Source organism: Numenius arquata, chromosome 7 (genome assembly GCF_964106895.1).
Source record: "Numenius arquata chromosome 7, bNumArq3.hap1.1, whole genome shotgun sequence".
In the NCBI taxonomy this organism is placed as follows: Eukaryota; Metazoa; Chordata; class Aves; order Charadriiformes; family Scolopacidae; genus Numenius; species Numenius arquata.
This window is the reverse complement of record NC_133582.1, coordinates 29,319,593-29,332,280: the sequence shown is the minus strand read 5'-3', so window position 1 is coordinate 29,332,280 and position 12,688 is coordinate 29,319,593. Positions and strand designations below refer to the sequence as shown.

Genomic DNA, 12,688 nt, shown 5'->3' with positions numbered 1-12,688 from the left:
CCTGAATAGTTTTCTTTTCTGCTCCCCTAATTCTGTGATCTGCTGGGTTTGGAAATAAGCATTTTCACGTCTCTGAATTCTGAGCAATATAGCATTATTTTTTTTCTGTAGGTATGAAACATTTGTTTCCAGTGATTTAAAGGGAGTACAAAGTGTACTGAATACATAACTGGAGGAAAAGCAATTAAGAGTTAACAACTTCCCTTGTGTACAGTTTACATCTGTATATTTGATAGAGAGCTTAATGTTAGTGCTGGGCCACTGAGTATCTTCAGACATTTTTGTGAACTTAGGATATAATAGCATATTTTCAATGAAATCAAATGCACCCAAAGTACCTGTTAGTGTAAGAATCTGCTCTAGTATAGTTTGGTTAAATATTAATGCAAAGACTTTTGCTGTTGCACATTTTTACCCATAATTTCTTTAATTTGGTATTAAGCGTTTTTGCATAATTTAAATACAGACATCTGGACAATTTACTTAGCCAGCATAATGTTATGTTTTACTGAAAGTGTCTACACAGTGTATTCTCAGGACTGTGTGCTAGCAGCTAACTGTTCAATATTTAAATAAAAGAATTGAGTTTTTGCATTGTAAAGTGTAACAGAAATTAAGCTCCTCCAAGAGGTTCTGTTCATTAAAAGGGCAGTGTACTAATTATGTGTACTCTTTAATATGTGCTGGGCCAGTAGCAGCATATGTGGCGCTTTAGTGGTAGGTTGGTCAAGGAATGTTAGAAATGTCTTTTGGGCTTATTTCTTTTTTTATTTTTATTTAGTGTGCTATTGGTGAAGAAATAGCTCTAGCTCTACAGAGAGACCTAGATAGATTGGATCATTGGGCCAAAATCAATGGCATGAGTTTCAACAAGGGCAAGTGCCAGGTTCTGCACTTGGGCCACAACAACCCCGTGCATTGCTACAGGCTTGGGGAAGTGTGGTTGGAAAGCTGCCTGGAAGAAAGAGACCTGGGGGTTCTAATTGACAAGTGGCTGAATATGAGCCGGCAGTGTGCCCAGGTGGCCAAGAAAGCCAACGGCATCCTGGCTTGTATTAGAAATAGCGTGACCAACAGAAGTAGGGAGGTGATTGTGCCCCTGTACTCAGCACTGGTGAGGCCACACCTCGAGTATTGTGTCCAGTTTTGGGCACCTCAATACAAGAGAGATATCGAGGTGCTGGAGCGGGTGCAGAGGAGGGCAACGAAGCTGGTGAAGGGCCTGGAAAACAAATCATATGAAGAGTGGCTGAAGGAGCTGGGACTGTTTAGTATGAGGAAGAGGAGGCTGAGGGGAGACCTCATCACTCTCTACAACTACTTGAAAGGACACTGTAGAGAGGTTGGTGTTGGTCTCTTCGCACAGGTAATTAATGACAGAACAAGAGGGAATGGCTTCAAGCTCCAGCAGGGTAGGTTTAGACTGAACATTAGGAAAGAATTTTTCACAGAACGAGTGGTCGGGCATTGGAATAGGCTGCCCAGGGAGGTGGTTGAGTCACCATCCCTGGCTGTGTTTAAGAGACGTTTAGATGTGCTGTTGGGGGATATGGTGTAGGGAAGAACTTTGTAGTGTAGGGTAGATGGTTGGACTCGATGATCTCAAGGGTCTCTTCCAACCTGGATGATTCTATGATTCTATGAAATTTGTGTAATTCCATTTTTGTATGTGCATTTACAGAAGTACATTTAAAGAACACCTCTAAGATACACAAGATTTCTTTATGATGGGCAGTTGTATAGGATAAAGATTAACTCTGCAGCTCAAATAAGTACTTTATACAAAGATTTTGTTCCTTTGCTACCAGCACATATCTTAGATGTGAGCTCGGAAATGCCTCCATATCAGTTAATACAGCAAACTTCATACATCAGTGCAGAAGGGTTGAGATTTCATAATAGCTCTTACATCTCTCACAAAATTGTTAATGAATTTGCTATATCAGAATATTTCTGACTGCTGAGCCCGAGTTGAATTCCAAGAGACCATCATTTAAATATACAATATGTTACCCTTATTTTAACTTTGACTCAAGAAAGTGTTTTCTTATGTACTGACTCAGAATTATTTCCTGAGTTTCTATTCTTCAAATGACTAGCAGCTCCTAAAGAAGAAAATCTTTTTTTTTTTTTTTTTTTCTTCTCACATAGTAGCCATTTATATTAACTGAAGTGCTCCTTTGTGGATAATACTTGGCTTGCTTTATTTTCCACAGTCTATGAACGCATCTTAAATACTGAGGGATTATGTGTACAATTTTCTGTTCAAGGATAATTCAAGCTAAGATGCATGGGGTACATCCAGCTTTCTTAAACTGTACCTTGAGGTTTTCATAAATTTTCTGAATTAGTGTTTTTTTTTTAAATAGGGACAGGGACCTTTCCTGCTCTTGTTGCTTGACTTATGGATTCACTGCTTTCAAAATTATGTTTCACGAGTGAAAGTGAATCAAATCATAGATTAAACCTAATCATTTCTCTGCCTTATAATAGCTTATAGACCTTCAATTTAATTCAGAAGAGGTCTGTCTTCCTTTGGAAACATCCTTCCTATGTCATCGAGGATGAAAGAGGGGCAATTTGACTACTTCTTCTGGCCTTTTTCTTCTCATTCTCTCACTGTGGGAGAACAGAGTAATAAAGATCTATTGTTGATGGGGTTTCTGTGATTTCCATTTGGGGCAGAAGGCCACAGTTCGGCGTTTGGAGACTTCCTTGCAGAAGTAAAAGCTGGCATTAAATTTTAAGCCAAATGATTGAAGTTTAGCAGTTACTCCAGATACCTGATTAAAGATTCAGGATTTTTAGTAAATCGTGTCTGAAGATAAAAGCTAATTTACAACAAGTATTAAAGAAAAAAAAATTATCTGTAGTTAATCTCAGCTGCTGTCCACTGCGTTTATTATGATGCTTCCATCAACAGGATGCATTCTGTGTGTGAATGGTAGTTGTTGACAAAATGAGGGTTTAGAAACTCTATTAATTTGTGTTCTTTAATTTTAGATCTGAATAAATTAAGCAACGCACCTATTTTAAATCACAATTATACATGTTTATTTCTGAATATAGTAAAAATGTGTTGAATATTAAAAGACTGGAAAATGAAGAATATTTTTTTCTTTATTCGTAATTATTTGTGAGATATTTTTCTCACCCAGTGATAATTTCTTTGCCTCCTGGGATGTCTGTTTCTTCCTCAGTCAGGGATGCTGGCAAATGCTTTGTTATGCTGGGGAAAAATGTTCAGCTCTTAATATTTTATCAGTTCCATTGGGCCGAAGGTGCCAGCAGTTGTGTAAAAGGCTACCAGTCCTCAGTGTTTTAAGTCTTCAACCTCGTCATACGGGAACATTATAAATTATGTATAACAGTAGATGCTACTCAATAAATATTTAATGTGATAGGTATTTTTGACTGAAATTACTTTCTCACTCAAACAATGATTTAAGCTGTATTTTTGGGGTTTATGAGGCGACAGTTTTAGAATATCGAGGAATAGCTGGGTGCGGTTTGAATGTCAGAGCTGCAGGGCAACATGAATCACAGCTTTTTTTCTTTCTTGCCAAATGCTGGAGAACTTTTAAAAGTCGTCAGTGACCAGAGTGGGATTTCTTGGTTTTGTTTTGGAGTGTCTTCTGTATGTTGTGCCATCATCTCATCTTCCCAGGCATATCCATGCTTAGAATTGTTTAAACTATCAATATTGATGATGTTTTATACTGTGCAGGGAAATCAAATACTGCATCTGTTTTCTTCTTTCAGATCTGTCAAGTTGCTGTAGTTGGGAAAATACATATAACAATCTATCTGTTTTTTCTTACAAACAGTGTAGCGTCTTGGCTCTGGAGAAGGCATCCTGATGGCTTGGAAAAAGAGTAGTCACGCTGCTGTCAGAAAATATCTTTTCCCTGTTCACTAGCACCAGTGTGCGCCTTATAATACACGGATACCATACTTGCTGACGCTGCCTCTCCTTCCTGGGCTGTCAGCCTTCCTTGGCTTGTAAAGGCTGAGCTGTTTTAGGTAGAAAAACACATTCATTTTGAAAGACAGTATGTATACACATTCACAGGCTCTGTTGCTGTTATCTTCCAGGCCTAGAAACCAAGAGGGTTTGTTTCAGCTCTAAAAAATAAACTTTATAGATACTAAAACGCATTTCAAAGCTATGATTAATTTCTTATCAGACAGTCTATGCAATAAATAAGTACTACCTCACGTGATATTTTATCCAAGGTTGAAGTCTCCCGCTTGTAGTCCTGCTGAGTGATGCCTCATCCTACAGGTGGCTGTACAGTGTTGCCCAAAGAAATTTTGAAGAATTGAAATTATGTGCTGCACATATGTCTTATATTTATTTACGATTGTCAGTGCCTACTTTACATTGGATGATGTTTTAACTGCTTAGGCTTACTAAATTTTCAGATGCCTGGGGTTTTTATTGTGCGAGGTTCAGTTTATTTAAAGAGTTGCCAAAGAGTTTTCAGTTTTCTATTCCTTAGCCGTACTGAATACTGAGAAGTTTTAAATTGTTACCATTATGCAAGGTGTCGCATAGCTTGCTTTTAGACAACATGGCTTTGTTATGCTCTTGATTGATCTTCCTTATCTGGTATAATTCAGCTGTTTGTCTGGTTTCTTTCAAATAACACCTTCACAGATTTCCTGAACAGCAAGCTTGGAACCTGTAATGGAAATATAAAAGTCACATTTAAAACGTGGTTTGTTTTTTTTTTTTTTTTAAAAAAAGCCCTCTTTTGGGGGTGTGTGTGTGTTATATTACAGAGAATAAGTTACATTATATGTTGTTTTGAATGAGAAGGTAGAGTGGTGTTTCTTGCATATCCTAATAAATAGACTTATGTCCTTTACAGGAACAAACCTTGGCTCTGAGAAAGGAAGGGATAGGTGTTGTGTTAGATTCTGAACTGCCTCATCTCATTGGCATTGATGATGATCTTCTCAGCACTGGTATCATCTTGTACCACTTGAAGGTAAGTACACATCTGTGTTGTCATAGCCTTTATCTGCCTTGTGATTTTTTTTTTTTTTTTTCCAGTAGAAGAATTGTAGTATTAATTTGCTATCTAAATATAGTGCTCATTACGCTTCTCCACTATAGTAAGAAAAGCTCATTATGTTTGTCCACTATAGTAAGAAAATCTCTTAAGAGGTCGCAACTGATTCAATTGAAATCTCTCTTAATTTACTCTTTAGGTTTATCCTGAGGGTCAACTGGTTAACCAGAGATAGGTGTTTTATATCCCTAGCCGTGTATATTGGTTTGTCACTCATTTCGTTGTAAAGCTTGACTTGAAATCCAAATCTAGATTAATTGCCTCAAAACCACAAAGATGGGTCTATGCAGGACAGTTGAAACTTGAGTTTGCTAATAATACTGTATAATAATGACTGTGAAGGCATCCTGAAAACGCTACCTGATTTTTTTTCAAGTATGTTTAAACATACATTTTATGTTATTCTGAGAAAGTGGAAGGATAACATATCTTTGTGGGGGAGAAAGGGAGATTTCAACTGAAAATAATGCATGTTTCTCTCTTAATTAGGAGGGCCAAACATATGTTGGCAGAGAAGATGCTATGACAGAACAGGATATTGGTATGGAGTTTGGCTTTTTTTTTTACTTTCTTCAGCTGTCTTTCCTTCTAATATCCCAATATGCAAACAAAGCTTCATAATTTTTTTCGGTTGGATTTCTGTATATTCTTGAAAAAATTTTAATTTTTAGAAAATTTGAGAGCTGAATTGCATGCGATTTGCTTCAAGAGCATGACTTCTAAAATAGCTTGTGGGCTTAAAATTTATTCATATACTCGTTACTAGTTTATTTCTTGTTTCTTTTGAAATAGGAGTGTGTAAAAATGCCACCCTTTTTCATACGGCACCCGTGACAATTACTACATAGTCATTCTATTAACATTTGTATAATGGCAATAGTGTTATATTGTTGCAGATAAAGCAGTCTTTGGACTTTAGATTTGAGTTGAAGAAAATTCTAGAAGTTGGTAAAAAGTAGGTAGGCTGTTTCTACTGATTTTTTTTTGTTTGTTTGTTTTAATTCACTTCTTATCAAAGCAACAAACTGCCAGATCTGGACTACCTTGTCACATAGATTACTTGAAGGCAGTTCCATTAAATAAACCAGGTCCTTTAATTCTCAGGTGAGAGATTGAGAGTCCAGTAACTTATTCTGGTGTATTTTGTGTGTCAAAAGATGTTTGGATTAAAATTTCTATATACATTTAGTTAAAATGGCAAACTTGCATTGTTTTGTTGTATTAAACAATACAGGTAGAGATAATCATGTGTTAGTTGAAGAAGAGACGGAAAATAACATAAGGGATTGATAAAGGGCCTGAATATAATAGAACATAAGAACCTAGTGTCAGCCACCCTTATTAGTCACAGATTATATCCTGTCTTTTCAGATGTAAGCATGGTTACTTTAAGGTCAAGAAGCTTTCATTATTTCCCAGAAACCAGTCAAACCCCCCTTGTCTCTACAAAGACATAAATTATTCTCTACTGTTTGCTATCAGAAGGAAAGAAGCATTTGCTAATCTGGTGCTGAAACATAGGAGGAAAGAACATTACACCAAAAAAACCCCAAGCGACCCAACACACTTCTGTTTCCACTACAATAAAGCAATAAACCGCCTCAACATTTAAGGCATGCAGGATGTGATGAAGGAAGGAAAAAACATTGTCTGGAATAAAGAGAGAAGATATTCTCAAATATGTAGTGCAATATGTCCCTAATAAATTAAGGTCAGCATGCTAATCTTACTAATTGTTAAGCGAGTAATTATGTTATTTTATTTCTTTGTATTTAGTTCTTCATGGCCTTGATTTGGAAAGTGAGCATTGCATCTTTGAAAATCTCAATGGTACTGTGAATCTAATACCGCTGAATGGAGCGCAGTGTTCTGTGAATGGTATTCAGATTACAGAGGCCACACACCTAAACCAAGGTATTACCTCATATAATGTCATTTTTGATACAGCATCTTACTACCAACAGCACTGAAAAATATCTTGGTGTATATAAAGGGGTTATTGTTTAATTGATTTTAACTCCATGTGTTCTCAACTCCAGCACAAAACCATCAGGAGAGCTACGGAGTTTTTGTTCTGTTCAAGAATTGCCATGTGGTAAAAAGGGAATTCTTTGCTAATTTAAGCCACTTCATGATCTTGAGTATGAATTGATAGTTACCTTTTGATTTTGTTCAGTGTTACACCTAAAGTGAGCTCACTGCCATATTGCTTAGGTTGCTGTAATGTTAAGCAAAAGAATATTGGTCTCTACAGGAGATAAAATATGCCTAAAATCCTGCCAGAGCCCCCCCTGCTCCCCTCCCTGAGTTCCAGGCTGGTCCTACTTAATGCTCTGTTGCCAAATCCTCTTGTATAGCAGGAGATTCGGCTGGAGTATCTGTTCACTGCAGCTGTGGGGAAATGACAAAAAAGGGGAGGCTGACCTTTATGGAGGAAGTTTAGAGAATTAGAATTTTAATATAGAAGCTTTAAAATCTGGAAATGAAAAAAGCAGCTGGGACAGCTGGGAACAAAGGTGTATTGTATTGGCCTTAAAGGACTGGCTACCAAGTAAGCTGGTGGGTGCTGCAGCAGAGGTTCAGGGTGTTTTATCTTCCAGGAGCACCCAGAATATCTTTCCATTTAGCAATGAGCTGAAGACCTGTAAGACTGTGATGCAGCTCAGCTGCTGAAAAACAATGTCACTACGTTCCTGGAAAGAAGCTTTCAGAGGAAGTTTATTCTAACAAAGGAAGAATGCAGTATTGAACAAGGGAAGTCTCACATCTTGTCTGAACTCAAACAAGTGCTTCAAAATCTGCTTTTAGAAAGTAAGGAGTTTTGGTGTAGAGAGGGAACGCTGATTTTGTCAAGTGTCTTATTTCTTTGTGCCAAAGGAGAGACATATGTGCTTGTTTCTGTTACAGATACTGGCGAAAAAAAAAAAGAAAGCCCAGCCCCCTTTGTCTTATGTTTGAGTAAATCCCATTGATAAATTGTTAGCAATAGAAACATTGATATTAGTGGCAAATAACACTGTAAACAGTAAGAACTGAGTTGCAATGACTCATCTTTGCTTTATCCTGTTGCATTTCAAAGGCAGTGAAGGTTTGCTGTGCCTCAGAAGAAAGTGAGAGTTTGGATGCTATTTTCCTCTTCCAGGCATAAGTAACAACTTGATTTTTGTATCGTAAAGAGTGGAAACATGATTTTTCTTTTTCTTTTCCTCCTGAATTTCTGTCTAAAGAAATTTGCGATTCAAAAGAAGGGGAAAGGGTTGCTTTGAGTTACTAAATTGGGAAAAAGAGCTGCATAAGCTGACTTGTAGCCTGTGTAACCAGACTGGTGCTGAGAGAAAGGAGGCAGCTGTGACATCAGGTGGGAAAAATTGACGAAATAACTAGTTTTAACGACTCGTGTGCAATCTATATATCTGAGCTGTATTAGCATTAGTCTCCCAGCATGAAGTGCCAGCCTCCTTAAATATCCGCTTTAGGTAACGCTGATTAACTGCTGATATATTTAAATGTTTCCGTTCATCATTAATCACTGTTCATTTGAAAATGTGTTAAGTTTTTAGACTGTCATAGAGTTTTAAAAAAAAAAAATATAGTAATTAATTAGCACTTCCTTCTACAGATTACTTCCAGCGCTTGTGAATTCTGGCTTCTCTAGCCTTTTTGTGTAAATGTAACTTACCACAATATTTTTTATTCTTAAGAACATATGGTAGGATTTCTAGAGGTAACTGAATTAATATTCACAGTTAAGAGCTTGTCCTTTACCTTAAATTTACCCTCAAATTAAGTTTTCAGTTTTCTAGGCCAAACTGCCAACCATTCTCTACTTAATGTGACCTCCCACTGCTTGTTTTTTTATAGTTCATTAATAAAAGAAAACATTTTAAAAGTTAAAAAGTGAGTTTTAGAAGTTGGTAAGATCTTAACTATTGATGCATTTGTTTGCATAGTTCCAAAATAATGCTCCGTGTAGGTCAGAGATGCTTGATGACATTCAGCACTCACTCATCTTATATATATGTGTGTATATTTATTTTCCCTATGCTGTCTGATCATTTATTTGTTGGCGTCAAACAGTTAAATTGCAAGATCAGAGCTCCACAACTGATAAAGACTTTTTTGCTTAGTTTTTGTTGTTGTTCTTAGTACTATCAATGTATTTGACAAACTTTTTTGCTTTGCCATTTAACATTCAAGGAGAATAAGAATTGTTGCTTATGGTAAATAAATGGAAAGCAAACCCCATAGCAAATCCAGTTATGTTTCCATGACAACATTTATGCTGCACTTTGTATATTTGCATTCTGATGGATATTTGCATTCTGATAGAACACCTGACACTCAAACCTGGTGCTCAGGAAATATTTGACTGCACAGTTTTGTCCAGACCTTTTTTTTTCCTAAAAAGTCTTTGATGTTGATGCTTACCAAAGTTCTGTCAAGTGGGAATTAAGATTGTAGAGTTTTTTTTCTTCGATAATAGAATAATACAAAAATGATCATAGGATTCAGAGAAGTGCTACAAGAGAAACCAAGGAGTTGTTCATATGATCAGTCATTTGGGTTTGACTGTCATGTGCCTGCCGTTAAGCCTCTCTCTCCTGTTCTTCTTTAAATTTGTGAGGCTAGAAATACATATCTGTAACTGTATTCATTCTGAAGTTTTAGTAAGTTGCTTCCACTTGGTAAAGTGGTCAAAAATGTTTACAATTAATTATTTTTATTTTCATTTGAAAGTAACTGAGGGAATTTTGTAGAAGTTCTCACTGTCACAAAATCCGCCTCCGGGCAGTCAGCAAGAGTGGAACAGATAGATGTTTGGGAGAACTGTGAACATACGAAGCCGTGATAGGCTAAAACCAGTTTTAGCCCCTCATTGCAACAGTCATGACTGTCAGGGATCCCTTTGAATAAGTTTGCATAAAAAGCATGCCCAGCGCGCTTCTCGAAGGAAAGGTCATCATATAAATTAGGGGTGGTATCAAAATGACTTTGCAATACAAACCTACCTACAGATTTATGAAGGGTATTTTTAAGATTTTTAAGATTAGACTGTTCATGTGGTCCAAAATTGAGTTGTTGTGTAGACAGCAAGAAGTGATGTTGTAACTATAGCGCTTTCTGGCGTTTATTTGACAAGACTGGATGACCTTATTTGGGTTGATATTACTAATTAAGCTAATTTTAAGAGGAGCATTCCTTATTGAGGACAGCATTTCATTCTCAGAGTGTAAGAATTTGTTTTAGTGAACAGTCTAAGTGCAGTTCTTTTCATAGTTTGGGTGTCATGGAGGGGTGTCATGGAGTCTTTTTTTCTTTTTAAAAAGGCCTTGTACTGACCAACAGATAAATGCTTGATTTTTGTGGGGGTTAATTTAGAAGACTTCAATGTTATGACAGTAGTGAGACATCACTGACAATATACTGCTTAGTAGGAAAGTATTAATCTTGTTGCTGTTGTCTTTAAAATATGATAAGAATTGCCCAGAATCTTATTATTTGTGATCTCTATCTTAACTGTTTAAATACAATAATGGATGTGCATTGAACAATATAAATTATTCAATGTTCTTCCTTCAGAAAATAGCTATTGGGTATAAATGTCTAATAATCTTGTTTTGAGTGACAATAAACTTCAGCGTTGTTCCACATAGAGAAGAAAACGGTAAGTGAGAGTACAAATTATGGAGATCTGGATCTTTCAGTGTAGGTGGATTCAAACCTGCCTGCGATCAGTAGTGGATGGACAGGTTTGTTCTTAGTCACGTTTATGGATGTTCCCATTGTATGTGGTACCTACTGGTGGCTTCCAAAGCAGCACTGTTGAAGAATGTATAGATCGAATTGGGGCAGCTGCTTCCACTGCTTCCTCTACCTGTATTTATTCTGTAACTGAACTGCATGAACAGGATTGAGCTTTGTGTGTGTGAACATGTAGGTGATTTTTTTGTTGTTGGTGGTGGTTTTGTTTTGTTCTTTTTCTGAAGTAGGAAGAGGAAGGAATAAACCCTATACATCAGTGAATGTAGCTGTGACTATGCATTTCTATGTGCTTGAATTGTCAAAATGCATTTTCATTTTGTTCTTGCCTAATGGGAGTCTTTCCTTACTTCTTGCATGTCTGAAAAATTACTTGGCATTTTCAGGTACAGTATGTTGTCAGTGAATTATGTGTGGGTTTTTTTTCTCATCAGGTGCTGTTATATTACTTGGAAGAACCAATATGTTTCGCTTTAACCACCCCAAAGAAGCTGCAAAGCTAAGGGAGAAAAGAAAGGTGAGATTAAATCAGTGTTTGGGGAAATTTAAATCTGTTGTTAATACAGACATACATTTTTTGTTGTAGAATACTTTTTAATTTGCTTCACATACACTAGCTAATATTTCATCAAGTGAAACAAAATAAGAGTTTATAAACATATCAGTATTGGTCTGATACATGTATTTTCTGGTCTATTGTTAGAGTGGATTGCTGTCTTCCTTCAGCTTATCTATGACAGATCTTTCAAAATCTTGTGAGAACCTGTCAGCGGTTATGCTTTATAATCCAGGGTGAGTATATTCTAAAATGCAGTTATTAAAGTTACAACCGTTCTTCATTTTAGGGGTTTGAATGTTCCAAATGGCAGTAATAGAAAATATTTTGTTCTCACCCTAATATTATATGCTTGTTAAATAACGGGCTTCTGAATGAAGCCAGAACTCTTCAGAAATGTTATTTGAACTAGTCCATGCTAGAAAATGGGGTGAGGTGACACTGAGGAGCTTTCCGTACTGCTTAAAACTTGCTTTTATCTGGGATTTTGCTACTTAAGTGCATGAACAGTAACTACACCAGCAAACAGCCCCACTGATAGTAGGACCTGAAGCCTGGGAGACATTTGCATTATAACCAAGGCAGTTCAGCACAGTAATGACATGGCAAATGTTACCTTTATGCTTTCTTCAGAACTACAAGTTAACTATTTTTCCTGAGAAAAATACCTTGTAAATTGAAAGTTAAGGTTTCTTGAGTTCCTATAGTACCAATACAAGCATAAAATGGCTGGGAAATTAATGTCTTATGTTCTCACCTATGTAGCTCCTAGTAGGTGGCCAAGTTAGGATGTGGAAAACAGTTTTATTATATAGTTACAATGACATAGACTGCTTATTGTAGGGAAGCTGCTTTTAATGTTTTTGCCAGTGTTCTTAAAATGACTTACAGGGAATTGATGGTGTTTTGTTCTAATTTTTTTTTTTCAATAGCTAGTGCCTGTGTTTTGAATTGAGTGGGAGATGAGGCACTTTAACCACCTATATGCTTTTCCAAAATTGACCGTGAATTGAATTACAGGCTTGGATAGCACAGCTTTATTCCTCAGTTTTACTGTGGGGTTGCTCTTTATCCACTAGAACTTGGGAAGATTGGACAGGTACTAATAACTAAGAGTTAAACAGTGTCTTTAGATACAGTAATTATGTGTAATGACACTGCTTCAAACGTGACTGTTACTCTTTTGCTACTGAGCTCCCCACAGACATCTCAAGATAGCAAGCTAGTTGCTCATAAATTACATCTCTCTTCAGAGATGAAGAGAAGGGTAAAAAAGTGTATGTATATTTTTCTA

At 36.6% G+C, this 12,688-nt stretch overlaps 1 protein-coding gene across 1 annotated transcript in view; it reads left to right on the top strand.

Moving 5' to 3' along the window:
- KIF16B (kinesin family member 16B) overlaps window positions 1–12,688 on the top strand; it is a 139,578-nt gene that overhangs the window by 59,384 nt on the left and 67,506 nt on the right. Inside the window, exons 13-17 of the mRNA XM_074150465.1 lie at window positions 4,875–4,994; window positions 5,568–5,619; window positions 6,855–6,992; window positions 11,273–11,355; window positions 11,542–11,630. Of these exons, the coding sequence (XP_074006566.1) occupies window positions 4,875–4,994; window positions 5,568–5,619; window positions 6,855–6,992; window positions 11,273–11,355; window positions 11,542–11,630 (482 nt within the window). The remainder of the gene's footprint in view (window positions 1–4,874; window positions 4,995–5,567; window positions 5,620–6,854; window positions 6,993–11,272; window positions 11,356–11,541; window positions 11,631–12,688) is intronic.